Source organism: Arvicola amphibius, chromosome 8, assembly GCF_903992535.2.
Source record: "Arvicola amphibius chromosome 8, mArvAmp1.2, whole genome shotgun sequence".
Taxonomy (NCBI): domain Eukaryota; kingdom Metazoa; phylum Chordata; class Mammalia; order Rodentia; family Cricetidae; genus Arvicola; species Arvicola amphibius.
In genome coordinates this window covers 27,008,010-27,033,140 of record NC_052054.1, presented here as the reverse complement: position 1 = coordinate 27,033,140, position 25,131 = coordinate 27,008,010, and the positions used below count along the sequence as shown (strand labels likewise).

General features: G+C 44.7%; 1 protein-coding gene across 1 annotated transcript in view; it reads left to right on the top strand.

Moving 5' to 3' along the window:
- Arfgef3 (ARFGEF family member 3) overlaps positions 1-25,131 on the top strand; it is a 146,822-nt gene that overhangs the window by 95,429 nt on the left and 26,262 nt on the right. The window contains exons 13-22 of the mRNA XM_038340047.1: positions 3,095-3,261; positions 4,001-4,166; positions 8,695-8,802; positions 9,133-9,348; positions 9,487-9,597; positions 12,345-12,495; positions 14,621-14,938; positions 21,077-21,210; positions 21,755-21,900; positions 24,587-24,766. Of these exons, the coding sequence (XP_038195975.1) occupies positions 3,095-3,261; positions 4,001-4,166; positions 8,695-8,802; positions 9,133-9,348; positions 9,487-9,597; positions 12,345-12,495; positions 14,621-14,938; positions 21,077-21,210; positions 21,755-21,900; positions 24,587-24,766 (1,697 nt within the window). The remainder of the gene's footprint in view (positions 1-3,094; positions 3,262-4,000; positions 4,167-8,694; positions 8,803-9,132; positions 9,349-9,486; positions 9,598-12,344; positions 12,496-14,620; positions 14,939-21,076; positions 21,211-21,754; positions 21,901-24,586; positions 24,767-25,131) is intronic.

Below are 25,131 nucleotides of genomic sequence, written 5' to 3'. Positions count from 1 at the left end.
TTTTACCATCATTTCCCCCCCCACACTGATCTCCTTTCCCACCTAATATTCTTCTACTTTCTTTTTCCTTTTTTTCTTCCCTTACTTCTTTCTTGTTGGTGGGGATGGGGTGGGGGAGTGGTGTGACCCACTGGCTTTCCTTAGGGTTGTGTATAGGGGATGGGCAAAGCTTGTTTACAGGATTATGGGCACCTTACCAGCAGCTGGACCACTGGCGATTACTCCCTTCCCTGCCACCAGTCATTATATAAACCCCCAAGGAGGAGTGAGACCCGGTGAGACTTCCCTTTCTATGACAACATTCTAGGTTGTCGAAGTTCAAGTCCACAGCAGGCGTGTTGTCCTGGATTTCTACTGTTTTGATAAACTTGGCTAAAATCAACCTCAGGAGGAAAAATTCTTATACCTCATAGCTTACAGTCCTCCAGGAAGGGAAGTCAGGGAAGGAGCCCAAAGCAGAAACTGGAGCAGAAGCCATGGAGGAGTCCTGCTTCCTGGCGTGCTCCTCATACTCTCCCAGTATGCTTTCTTGTAGAGCCCGGGACCATCTGCCAAGGAGTGGCGCCACCCACAGTGGGCTGCGCCTCCCATGCTGATCATTGATCAAGAAAATGCTCTCAGACTTCCCTTCAGGCATCTGACAGAAGGCATTTTCTCAATCGAGGTGCCTCTTCCCAGATAACTCCAGTTTTGTGGGAAGTTGACGCAACCTAGCTCGTGTTAAGTGTCAAACCTGGAAATCAGAGTATCCAGTTTTTCACTGGTGACCAGTCAAGCAGGTGGTCTAGCCCCCTGTTCCTGACAGTGAAGAATATCTTCATTACAGACGGCAAGATGGACTACAGTTATTGAGACCTGGGAAATACAAGCATCACAGCTAGCATATGTAAATGGTCATACTTCCCTTGGTTTATCACTGCAAAATCGATAATACAGCAAGAAGGCCACTCAGAAAACCGCATAGAACATCTCATGGAGTACCTATCAGGGAGGGCATGTGCAGTACAATTGGCTCACATCAGCAGCATGACACCAAATACCCGCTTCTATCTGTATACGTTTAGGCAAATTGACCGATGTCTCACAGGCATTCTCCTTGTTGAAAGTCTGAGCATAGTCAAATGAAATACTGTATGGGATGGAATTGGTTATAGGTGACAAACAGTATTTCATGAAGGACAGCGGTGTGCTCTTTCCTTTGTGTCTGGTGTCACCAGAGAAAACATCCTGTATGGCAGGAGAACGGTTCTTTTCCATAAGCGGATGGAATAGTCTTCATTTTGTCTTATACTCAAATGTGTCCGTTGTTGGTAGTTGCAGAGATGAACCTGCACACGGATGCCAGGCCACCTGCCGGCACACACTACTAACTAGTTCAACAGATCATTTCAGACATAAGCAGATCTGCCAGCAGCGTCCTCGGGCTTCACACACCTCTGCTAGTGGATGCCTTTCCATATCAGTAGATTCAGCCACCGCCTCTTTCACTTTCAACATCTTAAACCTATGCTTAGTCTTCCAGAACATATTCCCAGCCGAGTTAGTAACTGCTGTAGAAACAACTGTCTAATCTTGATGTCTACGATCAGGCCACTTACCGATTATTCCCCACCCTACTGTACATAAACTTGAATGTATTTCTTAATTTGATCAATTAAATGCTAAACTCTGAATGCCATTTTCTGCTTCATCGTGGATAGAAACAGATTTTAGGAACCCTCTCTCTTTCAGAGAATTGCTCAGACACCTCAAAGGTGCTGAGGGTTGCACAGGGCCGGGGTGGCGCATGCCTTTAATCCCAGCACTTGGGAGGCAGAGACAGGCAGATCTCTGTGAGTTCAAGGCCAGCCTGGACTACGGAGCGAGTTCCAGAACAGGCTCCAAGGCAACACAGAGAAACCTTGTCTCAAAAAAACCAATAAATAAATAAATAAATAAAAATTATTGTTACATACATTGTGACACCCACCCTCCTTATGTGTGCTGAGATACACACATACGGTACCATGCCTGGCTTCGTACTTTCTTGTTTTTGTGTTAAGTGCTGCTTTGGGTACCTTAGATGAATGACCACAGTTGGTTCTCGTAATAGCCATGCGAATTCTCATTCATACATCCAGTGGCATAAGAACCTGCTCTGTGACAGGTATTGTAGGCGAAAGATTCACTAATGAACAGAACTAATAGCCACACCTTCTCTCAGACCTTGAGTGCTGAGAGCAGACAGAAAACAAATGTGTAGCTTGGCATAGTGGCCCTTGCCAAAATCTCAGTGCCTGGGAGGCTGAGGCAGGAGGATCAAATGTGACACCAGCCTGAGCAACAACATAGTGAGACCTGTCTCCAAGGGTTGTAGAAATTGCTTAATAGGCAAAGCATCAATTTGGCATGAGTTAGACCCTAGCTTCAGTCCCTAGTGTGTATGTGCATGCACACACACATGCGCGCGCATGCACACGCACACACACACACACACACACATACACATAGACCTACACCTATGTAAACTATCTATTAATACAATGCTAGGTGGGGTAAAGAACATTGCGGCTATAAGAAGTACAGGGGAGGAAGCAGTGGCTGTGCCTTGGAAGGAAGCTATGGAACTGAAAGGAAAAGTCTCTGAGACACTGACTAGAGACCTGAAAAACATCAAAAGAGGAGCTCCCCAGGGGTCTCAGAGAGCATTCTAGAGAGTGTCAGAGATAACACACAGGCTGCAAGGCAGTGTAGGTGAGAGCAGGATGAAATAGCAAGCAGATTGATAGCTGAAGGAGAGAGGGGATGAGGCTGGGTGATGCTACATTGCCATGGAAGGTTTGAGATGTAAGAATGTACTAGAGAAGTCAAAGGGCTTTACCCAGTCATTGCTGCTAATTAACAGCTCACGATCCAGTTGTAGCAGATCGACTCCAGAATAGACGTCATATACTATAGTGTGCCTCTGATCCTGTGAGCGTCCTGGCTGGTAATCAGTGCTATACAGCAGCGTTCTGCACAATGGAGTTTCCGCCACGAGACTATCTGGTTCAATGGATGCAGGTCCTGTGGTACGCTGTGGCGGCCCCACAGGTGTCTTCATCCCTTCCCGTAGGCATGATGCACTCTCCCGGCTTCGATGGAGGGAGCAGTCTGAGCTTCCAGATGCTGATGAACGCTGACAGCCTGTACACGGCGGCACACTGTGCCCTGCTGCTCAACCTCAAGCTCTCTCACGGTGACTACTACCGGAAGCGGCCAACCCTGGCACCAGGCATGATGGTGAGTTGAACTCTGGCATGGGTTCCCCCTGGGTGAGCTTTGATCTCAGCTGCCACTGTACAGCCGAGTGTCAGGTCTGTAGGAAGAAACTGGCCATTGTGTTCTGTGCCCCGGGCTCAGCAGTACCCACACCTGTGCGGGTCTGGAGCAAGGAGAGCACAGATGTGAAATTTGCACAGCGATCATTCGTGGCTTTAATAAGACACCTTTTCTAAGGTATGTAGTGAGGATGGTGTTGGTTACACTGTGATTGGCTCCCTTGACTGAAGAAGCCACTTCCATGATGTCAATTTGTGGGTTTAAGTCATGGATCTGCAGAAAGGAATCAATGGCTACTTCCTTCTTGATTGACATATAACCCCTCAAGGTTAACTGATGACTCTATGAAAGCTTAGGTCTCGTCTCTCTTGGGGACATACACTCCTTCCAGAGCATGTTCTATCCCTGCTGCTGCTGGGACAGCAAGAAGAGGAAACTGTGGAAGGTAGCCATGTAGGTGATAACCTCCCCACCAAGAGCAAGAACATAAAAGGCAGCATCCTGGTCCTTCTGCAGGCTGCTTATCTGACTATGTCACTAATAAGACAGCTGTGTGAAGCTTGGGCTTCTGCACCCTAGATTTCCTCCCTGTTACTCTTCCCTGCAATGAAAAGCTCTGGTTCAGTGAAGGGGGCGTGGTTTGTGAGACTGTTCATTGACGGGGCTGTGTCTTTGGTCCCCTCCCATGGACTCTCTGCAGAAAGAGTTCATGAAACAGGTGCAGACCAGCGGCGTGCTCATGGTCTTCTCGCAGGCCTGGATTGAGGAGCTCTACCACCAGGTTCTCGACAGAAACATGCTTGGAGAAGCTGGCTACTGGGGCAGCCCCGAGGACAACAGCCTTCCCCTTATCACCATGCTCACTGGTCAGTGGCTTATGCCGAGGTCATGGAGTGCTCCGTAGTGGGGAAGCTGATGTGCTGGGACCTTTTAGAAAGGCATGATGCTCGAACAGGCTTGAGTAGCAGTTGCAGGATAGCATCATGAAAGCAGTTCGCATGCACTTGCTTTCCTTTTGTCGTGGGCAGCCTTTTGTGCTCACTGTCACCGTTGGACACCCTCAGCTGTTAGAGTAATGCTGTAGGGCCATCAGTGAACTTGTATTCTCTAGACACAGGCCCGGAGAGATTTCTGGAAGTTCTCATGTGCTAATAGAGATCCCACATCATTCAGGACTCCTGGGATTTGGCCTCATTCCCATTCCCTGTCAGTGCCCCTTTCCCAGCTGTCCCAGAATATAAATTAATGCTAAACATTGGCTTTCCCAGCATCCTTGTCTCCAGTGTCAAAAATTTTAATATCCTCTTTAACAACTAGAAATTTCAAGTGACCATACAGAGAATGGTGTGTTTAATATCTAGGGGTGGTAGGGTGAATTTTAGCAAGAGCAGATATTTCTGTTTTATCCATGGCTTGCCAACAATGTTCAAAGCCTTGATGTGTTCATCAGAAGCTCTACAAAGCTAAACCTTCAGCCTTTTTTTAATCTTTCTGTGTTCCTAGCTTGACTTCCAGTCTGAATTGTCCTCTCATGGGACACCGAAGGGCATGGCTCTACACAAGATGCTTTTGTGTGGTGTCTCCTGTCTCTCAAAGCTCATCAGCTGTTTACTACACAGGGGAAGGATGGGATAAAGCTGGAAGAGTGTAGCTGGGAGGTTGGATCTATTGATTAAAAGTGTGTCATGGTGGGCTGGAGAGATGGCTCAGAGGTTAAGAGCATTGCCTGCTCTTCTAAAGGTCCTGAGTTCAATTCCCAGCAACCACATGGTGGCTCACAACCATCTGTAATGGGGTCTGGTGCCCTCTTCTGGCCTGCAGGCATACACACAGACAGAATATTGTATACATAATAAATAAATATTTTTAAAAAAAAGTGTGTCATGGAGTCAATGGTTGACACCAGAACTTTTATAAAGGTAACAAAGTAGTTGATTGACAGGTGAAAACCCAAAATCAGGAATTCAGAGGCAGGGAGTTATTTGGTTAGGAACCATGTATAAAAGACAGTAATGAGGCCCATCCCTAGAGGGTAGACTCCAGGCACATTCTTGAATCTGGAATCCTTCTTCTAGAATCAAGATGGAACTTGAAAAAAGCAAGTCTAGGTCCCACATCTTGAGGATCAAGATTGTAGGACAAGTGACCAGTTTGTACTTTATTAATCATGATTTTATTTATACGACTTGAAATTAATCATGGGATCTGGAGAGAAGGCGCAGTGGTCCCAAGGACCTATGTTTGATCCCCAGCACTTACATAAAACATCAGGCAGAGTTAGGAGATCTATAACTCCAGCACTAGGGAGGTGGAGACAGCGGATCCCTGGCTTTTGCCGGCAGCCAATCTAGCTGTAGTGGGAGACTCTGTCTCAAAAAATAAACCAAAGAAAAACTCAGGGAGACAGCTGATATCAGTTTCTGACCTCCACACATGTGTATGCACACACATACACACGTCACATACATGAACATGTGCACAGGCAAACACACACTAAACATTCATGCTTTTAATTTACTATAAGCAATTCTCAATCTCCATCTGTTTCCACAAACTCCCTTCATTAGGATAGAGACAGCTGCATAGAGTGTGTAAGTGCCTTCAAATTCAGCTGAGGATCTTAAATACCAGGTTTCTGCCTAATGTAATCTCTATGAATCTTTTACCCAAAGCTTAATAAAAAAAAAGAGTCATTCCATAGATGTCAAAGGAATAGCTGTATTCATCCATCATGACTGCTAATCAGCTGCAACGTAAGAATAAGCTCCGTCACTCTGCCCATAGGAAAGCTATTTAATTCTAGGGTAATGATAGCAATATATAGTCTTTTCAAAATAATACAACAAAAATAAGGCTCTGTGAGAGCTGGAGCAATGGCTCAACAGTTAAGAGCACTTATTACTCTTGGTTGCAGAGGACCCAGGTCCTGTTCCCAGCACCCTCGTGGCAGCTCACAGCCATCTTTTCAGTTGCAGGGGAGCCAGTGCCTTTTTGTGACCTCCAGGGCCACCACGCATGGCATGCACTTGCTCCATATCAATACATGCAGGCAAAACACTGGTAACAAATAAAAGTAAATAACTAATAGTCCATGAAACTTTATAGCAAATTCCAGGTGTGAACTAGCAAGCGGGGTGTGGGAACTTTCTGGTCCTCCCATTGTGTAGCAGGAGAAGTACTACCCACAGTCTCACCATCGGCTAACAGGCCACTCCTTGTAACATGGCAAGCCATTCATAGAAATGATAAACTATATAATTAAATAAATTTCAAATAGCTGAGTTCATTAGTATTGTACCCAGTACATGGAAACTATTATAAACTGGATAAAATGACCATTTCTGGTAAATGTCATTAAGTCATTGATTGTTCCAGAAAACTGGCCTATTTCTATAGTAGCAATCATATAAATTTCTATCTTGCTTTGTTTTGTTTTGTTTTGTTTTGTTTTGTTTTTTCGAGACAGGGTTTCTCTGTAGCTTTGGAGCCTATCCTGGAACTAGCTCTTGAAGACCAGGCTGGCCTCGAACTTACAGAGATCCGCCTGCCTCTGCCTCCCGAGTGCTGGGATTAAAGGCATCATAACCACCGCCCAGCCTAAATTTCTATCTTTTATGTCTGTCTCAGTTAGCTTTTTTATTTCTGTGAAAAGATGCCATGACCACAGTAATGCTTACAACGGACATTTAATTGGGGCTAGCTTACAGCTTCCGAGGTTTAGCCCATTATTGTCATGATGAAAAGCATGGCAGCCTGCAGGCAGATATGGTGGCTGGGGAGGGAGCTGAGAATTCTACATCTTGATCCACAGGCAACAGGAAGTGAACTGTCCCACACTGGGCATAGTTTAAACATATAATACCTCAAAGCCCCCCATAGTAACACACCTCCTGCAACAAGGCCACACCTCCTAATAGTGCAGCTCCCTATGGGAGTCAATTTCTTTGGACCTTCTTATATGCTGCCTAGAAGACTTCATGCCATTTTGTAAGAATCCAATATAAAATGAAACCGTTAACACTGTGCATTGAAAATCATACTACTCAAGCAAGGGTGGCGTTCCAAACTGAGAAGAAATTTATTCAATCCTCTTTCCCATACCCCCACTGTGTTTCATTTGTCTGTATCAGTTGCCTCTGAATTCATGTTGCATCCTGCTTGTCGGCTCTTTTTATAGTGAGGGGATTGGTACCCAGAGACTGAGGTGCCTGCCTCAGGCCTAAAAGGCCTCTTCATTCAGAGATAAGCAGAATCCCAGACTTTTCAGCCCCAGACCAGTCCCTTCTTGCCAGCATATGAAGGATTTTGTTGAGCTATTTTGTATGTGGGGATTTATTCTTACAAAAATTTGAAGAAGGTAGTTTTAGAACCCATGTTGAACTGGGGCATGGTGTTGTTTCTGGTCTTCAATCAGAAAACACAGATACCAAATTCCAATTCTGTCCTTTGCCAGCCTCGTGGACTTGGGCGATTTACCTACTTTATAGTTGGATCTTAGCCCAAACATCCAAAAATAATACCTGATACCTTTTTCTTTTTTTCTTTTCTTTTTTTTTTCTTCCAGTTCTTAATTTCCTCCCCTGTAAAACAGGAAAAAATAAGAGCCCTCCCTTCCTGGTTTGAGTAGTTGGGGACAATCAAATGAAAAAAATATTAGCAGAAACCATTTGAAAATTATAAAGTGTATTGTCACCAGTATGTTTTGAGTTAGAATGAAAATTATCTGACCAGAGAATTATTCTGCTTAGTTCTAGTGGAAGCGCTCTGGAAGAGAAATACCAACCCGGCATGGTTGTGTATTCTTTTTAGTCTAGAACTTGAGAAGCAGTACTCTATACATACGATTGGTGATAATGCCATGATTTTAAATAAAAAGAGGATCCACAGATGAGAACATCTGGAGTTGGTGCTATATGACAGTGGCAGAGGCAGAGGTTAGCCTCGTTTTTTTGTTTCAAATATGAAACATACAATGGCAGGCAAAAGACTGCTTTGGCAACGAAAGAAAACAGACTGAGGGAATAAAGCAATGCTTATAATCTTCTCAGAAAAGACACTCTAGGGGGCTGGAGAGATGGCTCAGAGGTAAAGAGCATTGATTACTCTTCCAGAGGTCCTGAGTTCAATCCCCAGCAACCACATAGTGGCTCACAGCCATCTACTATGAGATCTAGTGCCCTTTTCTAGTGTTCAGGCAAAAAGGCAGCCAGAATACTGTATACATAATAAATAAATAGTAATTTTAAAAAAAAGAAAAAAAAGACAGTCTATTGCTCATACGTAAGAGATACAATGGATTTTTGCTAAAAGAGATATGAATATTATGATGGCCGTTATTTGTTTTTGATTGACCTGTCAAAAGGAAAGGCTTAGGGATGACTTTACTCTCGGCAGATATTGACGGCTTAGAGAGCAGCGCAATTGGTGGCCAGTTGATGGCATCAGCTTCGATGGAGTCGCCTTTCGCCCAGAGCAGGAGAATTGATGACTCCACAGTAGCAGGTAAGACCTTCAACCTTGGGCTTAAAATATACATCCATTACACGTGTTACCAGAAATTGAATTGTTACATGGAGGCTTAAATAAATTATGACTTTTTCTTGCAGGGGGGAAAGGGAGGTAATGAAAATTGCCCTGCTGAGATGGTGATACCACATTCATTATTTATGAGCACTGTGTGAAACCTGACCCAACACAATCTAATAAATTGTATTTCCTGTCATAGAACGACATGCAAGTCAGAGATGCTCATCTGAGGCCTGGAGAACCCCAGACCCTTTGTCATTCATTTTGTCTCTGGAGAGTGACCTGGGTCACCCCTTCCTCTTGTAGGTGTGGCATTTGCACGTTATATTTTGGTTGGCTGCTGGAAGAACCTGATTGATACTCTGTCAACTCCCTTGACTGGTCGAATGGCGGGAAGCTCCAAGGGGCTGGCCTTCATCTTAGGAGCCGAGGGCATCAAAGAGCAGAACCAGAAGGAGCGAGATGCCATCTGCATGAGCCTTGATGGGCTGCGGAAAGCTGCACGACTGAGTTGTGCTCTAGGTACCTGTGGGGATCCCTGACCTGAGGGAAGGTCCCTTCAGAACTCACTGGGAAAGTCATCCTTTAGAAGGGGTTCTTTTTTGGTACCTATCTGGAGAACATACACAGCTAAGGGGTAGATATGTGTTTCTTCTGAAGGGGTTGCTGCTAACTGCGCTTCAGCCCTTGCCCAGATGGCGGCTGCTTCCTGTGTCCAGGAAGAGAAAGAAGAAAGGGAAGGCCAGGAGCCCAGTGATGCCATTGCACAAGGTAACAGCTTCAGGCAGATCTTCCTGGTGCCTTTATCGTGCTGTGCACACATCTGCATATACCACTGGAGACTGACTTCGTTCTGTGTGTGATGCCCATGATGCTGTACACACATCCGCATATACCACTGGAGACTAGTCCCCATTCTGTGTGTGATACCCGTCATGCTGTGCACACATTCGCATATACCACTGGAGACTGGTCCCCACTCCAAGTGTGATGCCCGTCATGCTGTGCATATACCCACATATACCATTAGAGACTAGTTCCCACTCTGTGTGTGATACACAGTAGGCAATTGCCACTAGTCAGGAACCCCACTGGGCCATACACTTGAGTCTGTTTAGGGCAAGGGAACCAACCTAATACTGATAGTGTCTCTTTTTCAACAAAAAAGTCATACTGGCCACTAGTGGAAAAGTACAGTTGGTTGCTAACAAGAATGCAAGGGACCCACCTGGCTGAGTCACCTCCTGGGTCATCATCAGGCTGCTAGTGCACGTTAGAGACCCCTCAGGTCAAAGTAGGGACAGCAGAGTCACCTCCTGGGTCATCATCAGGCTGATAGTGCAAGTTAGAGACCCCTCAGGTCAAAGTAGGGACAGCAAAGTGGCCATTGTTATGAGAAAGAAAATCAAATAAAACCCATAAGAAGGAGGCCAGAGAAACTTCATTCAGAAAAACCTGAGCTTTGTGGACACGGGAAAGGGCCAGTGGAGCTGAAGATCTTCTAGACACAAGGAAAAGAAGTCTTTCCTAATGGCAATGAAAGACACAAGGCAGGCAGCAGGCTGAAGGAAAAATGATCTAAACTAGGCTGTTGCTATCTGTCGATATGTAGAAGAGCTAGTCACAGAAAATGTGTATCTTTAGCAGAGACAAGCAATTCAGGTCACTGTTCCACAAACAAGTAATATTTTGACATTTAAAATTTTATTTAAATTTAAAACCTTTAAATCTAAAATATTTAATTTTTTTAAAAAAAAAAAAAACTGTTGCCGGGCGGTGGTGGCACACGTCTTTAATCCCAGCACTCGGGAGGCAGAGGCATGTGGATCTCTGAGTTCGAGGCCAGCCTGGTCTACAAGAGCTAGTTCCAGGACAGGCTCTAGAAACTACAGGGAAACCCTGTCTCGAAAAACAAACAAAAAAACAACATAAAAACCTGTTAACAAGCAAAGTAGTTTGTGTAGATCTGGGGAAAGATGAAAAAAAAAAAGAAATGTAAGTTTACTCAAGTACTGTGTATCTGTCAGCCACGCAAAAATCTTCACATTTAGCAACCTGTGGTAGTGTACATCTGTGTGCCCCAACTCAGATGAGAGGGTCACAAATATGAGGCCAGTTTGAGCTGCATAGCAAGAACTTACCTCAAAAATATAAATCCCTGGGTCTGGAGAGATGGCTCAGCAGTTAAGAGTGCTGATCATAAGGACAGGATTCTCAGATCCGAGCACCCCCATTCTCAGACCCGAGCACCCCCATTACCAACCAGGCACAAGACAAAGACCTACAACCTAGGGATCCAACACCCTAACTCAGGCCTCTGCACATGCACAGTTATGCATGCCTACACACACGTGTGTGTATACACTCACAGGGACACACATACAAATAAAATCAATCATTTAAAAAAAATTCTTGTGGCTGGGGAGAGATGATTCAGCTGTTAAGAGCACTAGCTGCTTTTCCAGAGGATCCAAGTTATGTTCCCTGCACCCACCTGGTGACCCACACCCATCTGTATGACTCCAACTTCCCCTTTGACCTCTGAGGGAACTAGCATGCACATAGGCACATGTATGCCTGCAGGCAAAACCCTCATACCTATAAATATTTGTAAACATTTAATTCTTACAGTTCCTAAAACACAACACACTAACAGAGCTAAAAATGTTCTAATCATAAACACAAAATAAAACCAGTTTCATATTCATGAGTTAAATAGTGTTTTTCTAAAAACAACCTTCTCCTTGTAACATGAAAACGGCTGAGTGCCTTGAAGATAGGTTTCTCTGCTTCTTAGTGCTGAGCTATCATCCAGTTTATCCCACCAGATCTGGTGACTGGAAGGCTTTCTTTAAGGATACACTGCTAAATACCTTCTCATTTAGCATAACTGACCTTCTGAGCCAGTTTTTACATCCTTCCTCAGTTATTGCCTCTCAATAATTTTTCAAGAAAGCATTTATAGCTCACAGATACATTTGTCAGGGACAAATGACATCATAATTTTCACTTGAAAAGAAGTCATGCTTGTGCTCCAAATGCGTAGACATACTTTTGGGATGATCACCGTAAGAAAGGTGTAAATAATATTAATCAAGCTCAGAGAGACTTGCAGACTGCCGAGAATGCCTTGATATTATGAGTCAGAGTGCACATGGGAGGACAAGGGGCTAGAAACAGACGGTGTAGCTAGAGTTAGCACAGCACACAAAGCTCACCCACACTGCCATGCCATGCCTTGCCCAGGCCCATGAGCGTGCTGGAAGAAGCTGTACCTAGCTCGGGATCTGTCTGACCTTAGAGCCCCAGAGCAGGGGTCACCTATGAATGGGGGCTCGTCCAACCAGTAGCTTGCATGTGAACCATGGGACCTGTTGAAGAGGCACTTTCAGCCAGCGAAGTATATTGTCATCCTTTGCCCCTGCATGATGACACACTCTTTCATTTCCATCCTGTCTTTCTCCCTTTCTGTCTCCCTTGCTCAGACTGCTATTTTAATAAATGTCTTTCTGACACAGTGAAACTAAAAGTGGAGCAGAAACTGGAGCAGATGGGGAAGGTGCAGGGGGTGTGGCTGCACACAGCCCACGTCCTGTGCATGGATGCCATCCTCAGCGTAGGCCTGGAGATGGGAAGCCACAACCCGGACTGCTGGCCACACGTGTTCAGGTGCATGATGGGATCCCCACCCCTGATGGCACAGACCCCGCCTTGGGAAGCCTGGGGTGGTAGACAGAGTCTCATAGGCTCCAGGCTCTGCCAGCCGATTATGAGCACTTACTGTTCAGATAACATGCCAAGTGAGACACAGGAGGACAGGAGATAAGGACCCCCACTGGATGTATGTTTTTGGAGAACAGAGTTGCAGAACTGTATTCAGGGAATTGTGATTTATCTGTTGACGCTGCTATGGGAGACAGATGTGTTATAGTACATCAAGGAGGAAAACCCTGGACTCCTAAGTGGTAGATGCAAGACAACCATGCAGTTTCAATGAATGAGTCTAAGATGTGCTCAGGTGTCAACAATGCAACTATTATGTGTACATTAATGTCATCTCTAGGTAAAAAAAAAAGACCTAGTATACACACATCATTACATACAATACTCACTGAAGACATCTAGTTTAACTAGACACGGAAAAATAAGAATATAATGGTACATCTGTGCAAAAGATCACTAAAAAATTTTACTCCAGTTTTGTGCCATTGAAGTAAAGAGACTCCCAGTCAATAGCTGTAAAATAAAAAACAAAATGGCAACTCCAGACTCCAACTCTGCAGTCCAAGATAAGAGCCAGGCCTCTCCTAGCACTGGCATTAGGAGAAGAACAAGGGGGAAAGCCCTGCTCAGTTACACTCAGCTGTGCCTTAAGTAGTCATCAGCCAAGGCATCACAATGAAATGTCTTGCAAGCAGAGCAGCCATGGGAGGAGAGTGGTTGGAGGTCGGCAAGATCTAAGGTCAGTTTTACATCACCAACACTAATCAAACCACAAGAGTTGGTTGAGTTCCTAAGAGAAGAGCTTGTGCAATATCCAAGCACTGTGAAACCCACCAACTTGAGAAGAACATGTGTAAGGACCAGGATGGAGCAGCCTGGAATAGAAAGGGGTGTGACAGAAAAGTGGATGGCCAGATGTTCCGCATCAGTCTTAGAAGGAAACCAAGAAGGAGAGTCGGGTGGTGCCCGAGCAATATATGTGAGTTCCACACATCCCAAATTATAGCATACCAGAGTGGTTTATCCAGGATACCCTCGGACAACTAGATTATCGGATAAAGGATGTTTTAGAAATCATCTTAAACCCAAATCCTGCTAGGAGCAGGCACTTTGGAGTTGGCAGTTACACATGTCTATTCTGATGTTGCTAGGGGACCCCTGCCACAGCCCCAATCCCTACTTGAACATGAGATATATGGAGTTATCAGCATCAGACACTGTTGACAGAGGTTTCTGTCCTGCCTGGTCCCACAGCCATTTGGTCCCAAATAAATACACAGAGGTCTACATTAATTATAAACTGGTTGGCCTATTAGCTCAGGCTTCTTATTAACTAATTCTTACACCTTACATTAACCCATAATTCTTGTCTGTGTTGCCACGTGGCTTGGTACCTCTATCAGTGAGGCATTTTCATCTTTCTTTGCATCTGAATGATGACTGCAGACTGAGCCTTTCCTCTTCCCAGAATTCTCCTGTTCTGGTGACCCACCTATACTTCCTACCTGGCTACTGGTCAATCAGCATTTTATTTTATTAAACCAATACAGGTGACAAATCTTTACAGGGTACAAGACCATTGTCCCACATCAAGACACATCATAGCTTGGTAGAGTTCTACTGTGTGGAGAGAGCCTGCCTGTCATGGACATGCTCACTCTGGGCTCCAGTCATTAGGAAGTGCTTCTTAGCTCCTATCAGAGCATAGTATGAAGCAGGATTGGTTCTCAGGGAAACGTCTCAAATAAGGAATCTAGTAAGCCAGTAAGCCAGGCAACACAGAAGTGACAAACAGGGATGTGTTGCCTATCTTTTCCCCAGAAAAGTGATGGGTGAGAGAATCTGAGGAATCCCTCATCTATGCCAAGATTGGTCCAACTTAAAACAAGTTTTGTGTCTCTATATAGAAACATAGTAAGGAAATGGCAGTGCCGAATATGATAAAAGAAAAGGGGAAAAACTGGGATTAATTCCAGGGCTAGCTGGATTTCCTTTTCTCTCGCTATGGGATGGATAGAGCTGGCAATGTTGGGCTACGGTATTCACTTCCTCTTTGTCTGGTTCTTTCTAGGGTATGTGAGTATGTGGGCACATTGGAGCACACCCACTTCAGTGACAGTACCTCCCAGCCCCCTCTGACCATCCGTCAGCCACAGAAGACATCTGGGAGCTCTGGCCTCCTTGGGGACCTTGAGTGTGAGGGCTCATGTCAGGAGCAGACCCTGGAGCAGGGTCCCTCCCTGAGCACAGCCCCTGTGATACAGCCACGCTCCATCCAGGAGCTCATTCGGGAGTGCAGCCGTGGCCGGACCTCAGACTTCCGGGGAGGCAGTCTGAGTGGGAACAGTGCCGCCAAGGTGGTCCTCAGCCTTTCCACCCAGGCCGACAGGTATGCGTGGCTAGCCTACCACACAAGGATGTTAAGCTAGTGATTGCCTGGTGGCTGTGCTTATACTCACTTGTCTGGTCTCAAAATCATCTAGGGAGAACTTGTATTAGCCAAATACTGAAAATGCTCCAGAGAGAGAGAGAGAGAGAGAGAGAGAGAGAGAGAGAGAGAGAGAAAGAGGTGGCAGACAACTTTGCCTGTTCTTCAGGCACCATCCACCTTTTTCTTTTCTTTCTATTTATTATTGATTGATTGATTGATTGATTGATTTATGGGGCAGGGTCTCTGGAGCTTAGCAAGCAGGCTAGGCTGGCCAACCAGCAGGCCCTCGTTGCATCTGCTTCCTCCATTCTGGGATTTCTTACAAGGATGAGCCAGGACACTCTGCTTTCATGTGGGTCCTAGGAGTTGAATTCAGGTCCTTGGGATGGCAAAGGCAACCATTTCTTCAACTGAGCTATCTCCCAGCCCTCTCTCTATCTTCTGAAGGCTTTGCCTTCCCACCTACCACTCCCCATCCTTGGAATGAACCATCCTCTAAGGCCTGAGTTCCAGGTCTGCCGCCGCCTATCTGCACTTAAGTCTCTGGTTTTGCTACCATGTCTGACAACTCACTGGGCCCTGGCTTCCTTGCTGGTAAAACAAGGTTCTTTTTTAAAAATAGGTCTTATGGGGTAGTTATGAGGTTGAATTAAGTAATAACTTGTGCAGCACCTAGAACATGGCTTGGAAAATAGTAAAGATTCAATGTTTTGGTGATTCTTGCTACAGAATCCCATACCGTGGGTTGTGGCGATGGCTCCGTAAACAAAGTGTTGAGTGCACAAGGGTGAGAATTGGAGTTCAGGTCCCCAGGGCTTACATAAGAAGCCAGGCAGGCCTGGTAGCGCCCTGGACTCCTAACACTTGGGAGGTATGGACAGGATCCCTAAGTCAAGCTAGTTACCTAGGCTGGCAGAAGTTGACAAGCCCTGAGTTCAGCAAGAGAACCTGCAGCAGCAAATGTGTGGAATGAGAGGAATCAAGGAAGATTCCCATTGTCAGTCAGGCTTGAGCACATGTGCACATACATGCACCTACACACATATGAACATCCATGCTCACATGTCTACACACACATGCACACACACACACATAAACATGCATGCTCACATGTATACAGGCATGTTGAAGGAATGGTGGGCTGTGTTCCGCCACCCGGCTAGCTTTATACCCGAAATAATTATACAGAAACTGTATTCTTTTAAAACACTGCCTGGCCCATAGTTTCAGCCTCTTATTGGTTAATTCTCACATCTTCCTTTAACCCATATTTAGTAATCTGTGTAGCACCATGAGGTGTGGCTTACCAGGAGAGATCTTAACCTGCATCCATCTCGGAGAGGAGAAGCATGGAGACTGCATATGGCGACTGCCTGAAGCGTCTCCTCCTCTTTCCCAGAATTCTGTTCTGTCTACTCCGCCTACCTAATTTTCTGTCTCTTAAAGGGCCAAGGCAGTTTTCTTTATTAATTAACCAATGAAAGTAACATAGACAGATAACTCTCCTCCATCATAGGCATGTGCGCACAAAATAAAATAATAAAAAAATTTTACCCAGGAGCCCAGAAGTGTGATACTTATTGATACCTAAGAGCCACATTAAGGTAAAGAAGGAAAACCAACTATTGCCTCAACTATTTGCCAACATGTCTTGACGTTGGAAATGTTTGTGAGCCCCAGTCACATATGACATTGCCTTATCTATCCGCCCTGCATATAGTCGCTATGCCCAGGCCTCCTATAAAGGGAACAGATAGGGAGTGGCTAGGGCACCAGGCTGAGCATTTACTGGCTGGGCTCAGAGAGCCCTGGCTGCCTGTCCTGACTTTGACATTGACCTGCCTGATAGTGTCTGTAGAAACAGTTACATTGAGGCTTACCCCCACTGGCTCATACAGTGTGCACATGATCTGACTGGTAGAATAATCCCTTGTTCCTATTTATCCAGTAAATTCGCTATTGAAGTGTTTCTGGATCCCGGAAGTGGCACATGGGTATCAGGGAATGTGTAACACTCCTGGGGTCTCTTTGCTAGAGCAAAAGAAAAAGAAATGGCTAAGAGACCCAGAAGCAAAATAGAATCCTAGTTGGAAACACAAAATAGCAAAGAAAATACTTCATAAATATTTAACTACTGTTTCCATCTTTTTTTTACTCATATTCTTTTACTGGGCATTAAATTGTGATTTTTCATAAGCATTACAATTTGAATTGGCTACTCCTTTAAGAAATTGTGGCTTAAAAATTTAAGAGCAATCTTCATATATCTTATATTATTTGTGTCTGTTCATTATCACAAATTGGGAATGGTACTAATATATACCTCGCCATAGGCCAAGTCATCTCTACATCCTCGTTACAAGATATGCTTATACATAGCCAGGCATGGGCACACAGCTAAAACCCCATCATTCCAGAAGCTGAAGCAGGAGGGTCATGTGTTCCAGTCTTGGAAACATAGGGAGTCTCGCAAACTATATCAGCATTGTGACTGTATTAGAAAGCATCCGACTGCTTTGCTAAAGTTTAAGAATATGTTCACTGCTTGAATCCCACATCACCACTTGTGACTATGTCCCTTTCATAGGAGGGCACAGTGATATTGACCTAAAAAATCAAGCAGGCAGGATTGCCTATTGTCTTAGGATTTCTGTTAATAACCATGTGCATTTAGTTAAGAAATTAATAGCTGAAAACATTTTAAAATGTAGCCCAATTTGGTGTTGGTAGAGAACACAGTGATTGTTGAAATTACATGAGACTAGCACACATGACATAATAAATGTATTCTCTGAAGTCTCAGAACACTTAATAGACTACCAACCTGTGTGTGTGTGTGTGTGTGTGTGTGTGTGTGCTTACGCGCTGTATATTGGTATTTGCTATGTGTGTATGTGTACTGTATGTATGCTTTTGTGCTGGTGTTTTTTGGTATATGTGTGTAAATGTGATCTGTGTGCTTACTTGAGTACAGTTGTGTGCACTGTGTGTTTACTGTGTGTATTATGTATATGTGCTGGTATATGTGAGGTATGTGGGGGAGCATGCACTGTGTGTTTGCTCTATCTGTATGATATATGCTATGTGCCTGTGCTGTGTGTATGCTGTGTTTTTCATTAGATATTTCATGCCAATATAAGAAAGACCTCAGTGGCCGGGCGGCGGTGGCACACGCCTTTAATCCCAGCACTCGGGAGGCAGAGGCAGGCGGATCTCTGTGAGTTCGAGACCAGCCTGGTCTACAAGAGCTAGTTTTAGGACAGGCTCCAAAGCTACAGAGAAACCCTGTCTCGAAAAACCAAAAAAAAAAAAAAAAAAAAAAAAAAAAAAAAAAAAGAAGACCTCAGTGTGTAAACAATTATCTTTGAATACAGAAAAAAAGATTTTGCTGCTATATTGATAGAATTTCTTGGAAGAACAGTCAAAGAGGGATTACTTTTAATTAAATTAGGTATCTATTAATGCTGGCTACAAAAATAAATTTTAACAAGGTATTTAAAAGTTAGAATATGTCTAATATAGCTATAGTTTTAAAAGCTTGTTGAATTTTTTAATTTATTTGTGCAAAACATGGTGATAAGTAGCTGGCAATCTTCGTTTTGGATAATCTCTTCACCTCAATATCCGTTTGTGTGTGTGTCTGTGTCTGTGTGTCTGTGTGTCTGGTGTTCTATCTTTCTGTCTCACTTTCTATCTGGGATTGAGCAGTTTACTCAAAGGAAATTCTTTAGTCCTCTTCAGGGATGATTAAAGTGATTCCTATGTTTTAAAGGTGAGACAAGGATGGATCTACAAGCCAGCTAAGTTTCTGAGTCCTGCTTTCTCTGCCAAAGATTTTCATTTGCTGAGATTCAGCTCCCATGCTCAGAATGCATCCTCACCACTCAAAGGCTCCACTGAATAGGCCATAGTAATTATATAATAGAAACTAACATTAGTTCGCGGTGAGGGTGCCAAGCACTCTCCTAGACTCTCCACACAGACCAGACAACCCTCCAGGCAGCCCAACCATGAGAGTTGTTAACTTTATTTCTTAGAGGAGGAAAATATAGGTCAGTGGCGTTAGCTAATCCGTTTTCAGTCATTCCACGTTAGAATGATGGAGCCAGCAAAGGCTTCCAAGTCTGTCTTCCTCCAATACTCTTACAGACAACATCACAAGTGGAATAGAAGTGCAGGCTTTTTTTTTTTTTTTAAATAGAATCTCATGTCTCCAGACTGTTCCCAAATTTGCTGTGTAGCTGAGGATGGCCTTAAACCTCCCTCTAGCCTTAATATCTTTAGTGGGGATGATTATAGCCTTGAACTTGTGACACGACACTCAGTTTATGATGTGCTGGCGATGGGACCCCAGGCTTCAGGCATACGATATAAGGATCCTACAAAGTGAGCAGCATCCTCATCTATTAAAACTTCAGAATTCATTTTTAATCTTTGTAAATGCATATTATGTTTTGCCCACGTGTATGCCTGAGTACCACATGTACACATGGGGGACAGAGAGTGCACTGGATTCCCTAGAACTGGAGTTACAGATGGCCAATAAGCAACTATGTGCTGGAGTCGAACTTGGGTCCTCTGAAAAAAAATTAGCCAGTGCTCTTAACTGCCGAGCCATCTATTCAGCCCTAAAATTACATAATTTAACATTTGTTTTGCTTTGCTTTGCTTTTGTTTGTTTTTGAGACATGGTTTCTCTGTGTGACAGCCCTGGCTGTCTTGGAACTCTCTGTAGACCAGGCTGGCCTCGAACTCACAGAGATCTACCTGCCTCTGCCTCCCGAGTGCTGGGATTAAAAGTGTGCTACCACCATCCAGCAAAATTACAGAATCTTAGTTAAGCATGACACACTTGTATTCAGGTGGCAATGGAAGACATTGTGATTTTAAAACAATTCAATATTCATTACATATAAAATTTGCATACATTCCTCTTGGCATCAAGAATGAATCTGTGGGTTTGATTTGCACTTATCTGCAGACTAAAGTTTTGTTTCCTGTGAACTTTGCAGTCATTTCTGTGAAGGAATGACTTTTCAAGGTCTTTGACATTTCAAATTAGGTCTTTGACTTTGATGTTAAATTTCAAGCTTACTTCATTTTTCTCAACACTGGGTTTATAAAATTTATAAAACTATAAAATGTCTCTTAATGCCTCGTTTCTTTTACTCTTTCTGTCTTAAAGCTTAGTATATCTTATCTTGGTCCTTCGTAAAGGCTCAGGATTCAGTTTCTATTCAAGACAATGACCCTTGTACATATAGTATCCCACTCCACTGACATCCCTGCATGATGTAGGAGTGTTTCTATCTATCTGCTGTTTCACTGGTTAATTAATAAAGAAACTGCTTGGCCTGATAGGTTAGAACATAGGTGGGTAGAGTAGACAGAACAGGATGCTGGAAGTGAGGCAGATGCCTCGGGCAATTGCCCTGCCTCTCCTCTCTGGGACAGTCGCCATGAAGCCAGCTACCAGGTCAGACATGCTGAATCTTTCCCGATAAGACACCACTTAGTGGTGCTACACAGATTACTAAATATGGGTTAATCAAGATGTGAGAGTCAGCCAATAAGAGGCTAGAGCTAATGGGCCAAAGCAGTGTTTAAATGAATACAATTTGTGTGTTGTTATTTCGGGTTTTAAGCTAGCCATGCGGGAGCTGGGCGGGATGAAAAGCAGGCCTGCCTGCAGCTCATCACTACACCTGCAGCTTGGCGGGTAGACCATAGATGGCCTCACTGCTCACGTGGTTATGGAATGTCTCACCCTTCTCCCATCACCCTGGAATCTCTAGAAGCAATACTTTGTCAATTTTAACATTCCTGCTTAACACTGTAGGAGCGCTTACCCCACTGGCTAGCTTGGAACCTGCAAAGATTATTTTTTTCAAGGATGTCTTATGGTATTCTTTGCATCAAAATCCCATTGCTAGTGCAGACTTTGGCACATTAATAATAGTCATGATCATACCACCCATTTGCCTGCAGTGTTTGCATGGAGTTTTGTTAATTACCTCAGCTGAATTATCATAATTATTCTGCCATACGCCCTTGCTGAATTGTTCCCACATAACACGTATGTTTATTTGCACCCAGGCTCTTTGACGATGCTACAGATAAGTTGAACCTCACGGCCTTGGGAGGGTTCCTCTACCAGCTAAAGAAAGCGTCTCAGTCCCAGCTTTTCCATTCTGTGACAGACACAGTCGATTACTCTCTGGCCATGCCAGGTAATTTTCCCTGGAGAAACTGGTGGTAGGTAAGGATGAAATAATCCTAGTCATGGATGCTGCCGGCATGTGTGAACCATGACTGTAACAGTCATAATTATTACCGTTTAAAACACCCAGCCATGTGTTCTGGGCTTCGTGGTAAGCACTGGATGTGGGCCCTCACATTCATTTAATAATAGAAGGAACTTTAAGAAGTAGTTATATTTACCCTCCCTTATTTTATACATGAGATCAGTAGGGAATAGAGGGAAATCCTTGGCCCATTCCAAAGCAGTTACTAAAAGGGTCTAACTCCTCAGCGTTACTATTTAAGCCACTGTGTCATGCCTTCTCTGTGGACACAGTGCTGAATCGGGGATAGGTTTTGGTCCTAGTGAGTGACCACCTTTCTGATTTTGAGTGGAAGGTTCTCTCCTTCCTTGATGAGCCACCTGAAACCATCTTGCTATCCAAGACCACTGCCTTGATTTCTCAACTTCCCTGTGCTGGAGTCCTTGGAACTATTCCTGAGTCTGGGCTTTCTCGTCTTGCCTTCCTGTAGGAGAAGTTAAGTCCACCCAAGATCGCAAAAGCGCTCTGCACCTGTTCCGCCTGGGGGATGCCATGCTGAGGATCGTGAGGAGCAAAGCCCGGCCCCTGCTCCACGTGATGCGTTGCTGGAGCCTCGTGGCACCACACCTGGTGGAGGTGAGCGTGGAAGGTGGGAAGGACCTGTGTGTAAGCTCGGGGAAGGCTTGTTGCAGAGCCATCAGAGCGGCTGTGTTCAGAGAGCCATGGCGCAATGAGACCCTTCCCATTACCTGGTCATAAGCTCCAGTGTTCTCTGATTATATGTCAAGGCATCTGAGGGCTCACCCAGAACGGCAGTGCCGTGCTGGTCTCGCTGTGGCCCCCCTCTTTCCAAGTATATGGCTCAACTAGTCTCCTTGCAAAGGTGGTTCTTGATGCTTACATTCTGATCTTAACTTGAGTCTGGAGCCAAAAGGTGGAACCCTGAATCAGTTCTTCCCTTTGGGGTAACATCTCTGGTCCTTGTCTCTCTTCTCTGATAACTCAGTTTCTAGGGACATGTTATTTTCAGAAGGGGGAACTGTAGCACTATGGAATGGTACGTGAGCCTGGAAAAGGGCTAGAGATTTAAAAACATACGCACACAGTCAGAGACACGGGGACACAGGTCATCCTTGAAACAAGAATGCCAACTTTATTATGCTCCACGGAAGCTTATATAGGGATCCTAACTGATAGCCATGCCCCAGCTCTTGGGATTTCCAGCTGTAAAATCCACCAGAAATCATTCGCCTGCCATCAGGAACTCATGAGGGTCTTGTGCTCAGAGCAGCTGCAGGCACAGGAAAACAAGTTGTTTGGCTCAGTTCACTCCAGCAGGCAAAGGGTCTGAGGCAGGCAAAGAAAGTCAAGGGGCCAGGGGTCTGCAGCCCCCAACAGGGAACCATATATTCTGGTTTTCCTGACAAAGTGAATACTAACACCTTCCCGCTCCCCAGAGTAAAGCAGTTTACAGGATCAGTCTTGTGGTAGCTCTATACCAAATCATGGCAGTACATGAGGACTGGCTCTGTTAGTTACTAATTCTGTCACTGTGATAAAACTCTGTGACCGAGACAGCTTATAGAGAGCAGGGTTTATTTGGACTTCAGCTCCCATAATGACAGGGGAAGAGAGCCCGGAAGCTGAGAGGTCACACCTTCAGATGTAAACACAAAGCCCTGCGAACAACCTGGAGGTCGGGTGATGCTACTAAATCTGAAAGCTTTCCAGTAGTGTCACTTCCTCCGGCAAAGCGGTTCCACCTCCCCAGTGTGCCAGCTAGGGACCAAGTGTTCACACAGATACCTGAGTCTATGGGAATCATTTCTCATTCAAACCACCCCACTGGCTAAGTAACAGGGAACATTATTGCCCTATTTACAATGGTAACTATTCATAAACACCCTGCTGCACTTATTTAGTAAAGATATACAAGAAAATGCATCACAGAATTTAAGTTACTAACCTGAAGATTGGCTAGTAAAGAAGAAAGGTAGGAAATATCAATTTCTCCAAGGCCAAAGGTCCCATCAGTTAGATACTAGGTTATCATTAGCTACACTAAAAGCCGAGGAGCTTCAAACAGCATCCTTGTATTTCGCTCATTGATCCTCTCTAGCAGAAACTTAAAGCAACTGCTCTGGTAATTCTGGTCTGGTCTAGCATGCTGTCTAGTTTTATTCCAGCTTGACCAAGCTAGCGTCATTTGGGGAAAAGGAACCTCAGTTATGAAAATGTCCCCCCTCAGATTGGCCCGTGGACTATCCTGTGGTGCATTTTCTTGATTGGTAACTGATGTGGAAGAACCTAACTCACTGTCGGTAGTACCACCCGTGGGCTGGTGGTTCTGGGTGCTTAAAAGAAAACAGTCTGAGTAAACCCTAAGGAGCAAGCCAGTAAGCAGCACACCTTCACGGCCTCTGCCATCAGTTCTTGCCTCCAGTCCTCTGCTCTGCTTCAGTTCCTGTCCTGACTTCCCTTGATGATGGACTGTCACCTCAAAGTATAAGAGGAAGGAAATCCTTTCCTCCCCAAGTTGTTTTTGGTCTTGGTGTCTTAGCTGGGAAATAGAAGCCCTAATTAAGACAGCCGTCTTGGCTGATCCCAAAGGGCCATTCTTATATGTCCGTCATAGTCGCTGACATAAAGACTAGCACCAACTAGTTCATGATAGTTTTAACTGTGAAGGCTGATCAGAGTTCTGTCTAGACTGACCTCTGGCAATTAGTCCCCACTCATCAATACGGCCTTCTTAGGATTTCCTCAGACAGAGCACAAACTCCATATCACAGTTTGATACTTATGGGATGGTTTTCAGTTGTGCTAGTAGACAAAGCAGGTCCCAGGTCAAAGTCAAGAGCCAATGTGGAATGGGCTCATTAAAGAGCATTAGGTCCAGGCTTTGTGAACCAATTCATGGTCTCATTGCAATTTATGCACCTCACTAGGGGACAAATGACACACTTGATCGTAATCTGTTAGGGGGATGACTAAGGATGAGGCATGCGCGGTTGCATAGGTTGCGGTGACCATGCTCTGTACTGCTGAGGAAAACTGTCATGCTGCAGAAAAAGAAAATAGTAGAAACCTTCGTCTTCCAGAAACCTTAGCTTGACGCTAGAGCTGTATCTAACCAGTTGGTTAAATTTCAGATGCCATTCATTGTATTACCATCTGTAGGCTAAAATTCCTTAGAATTTTGTGTTAAACAGAATCACTCTTTCTACCTTTACATAATGAGGTGGGCTGGGGAAGCCTTCGGAAGCCACATTTTCCTCACGGGGCTTCCTGCTGGCATTCAGCTCGCTCTTGTCCTGTGCAGGCTGCCTGCCACAAGGAACGCCACGTGTCTCAGAAAGCTGTTTCCTTTATCCATGACGTCCTGACCGAGGTTCTCACAGACTGGAGTGAACCGTCCCACTTTCATTTCAACGAAGCGCTCTTCCGGCCCTTTGAGCGGATCATGCAGTTGGAGCTGTGTGATGAAGACGTTCAAGACCAGGTCGGTGTGACACGGGCTACGGCACCCTGTTCTCCAGTGCTGGCGTCTGGGGAGGGAGAAGCGGCACTGTGCTCGGGTTCGCGTGCTGTCTTCCCAAGTAGGCGACAAAGTGAGGTTAAACGAGTTAGCCAGGATCCCCTAGCGATTGGTGAGATAGAAACACAGACTTTGAGAATCTGGCTGCATTGATCGATAGCTTATAGACTGCACTATTGATCATACTCACCCTGCCTAACGGGGGACAAATGGAAGAAAGCAAACCCGGTGACCTCACAGGTGACACATTGGTAGGTCCAGAAATCAGCAGGTTCTCTTCTGAAATCAACTCAGATACTGAATAGAGCTTTTTGTTTCCTTTTAAATGC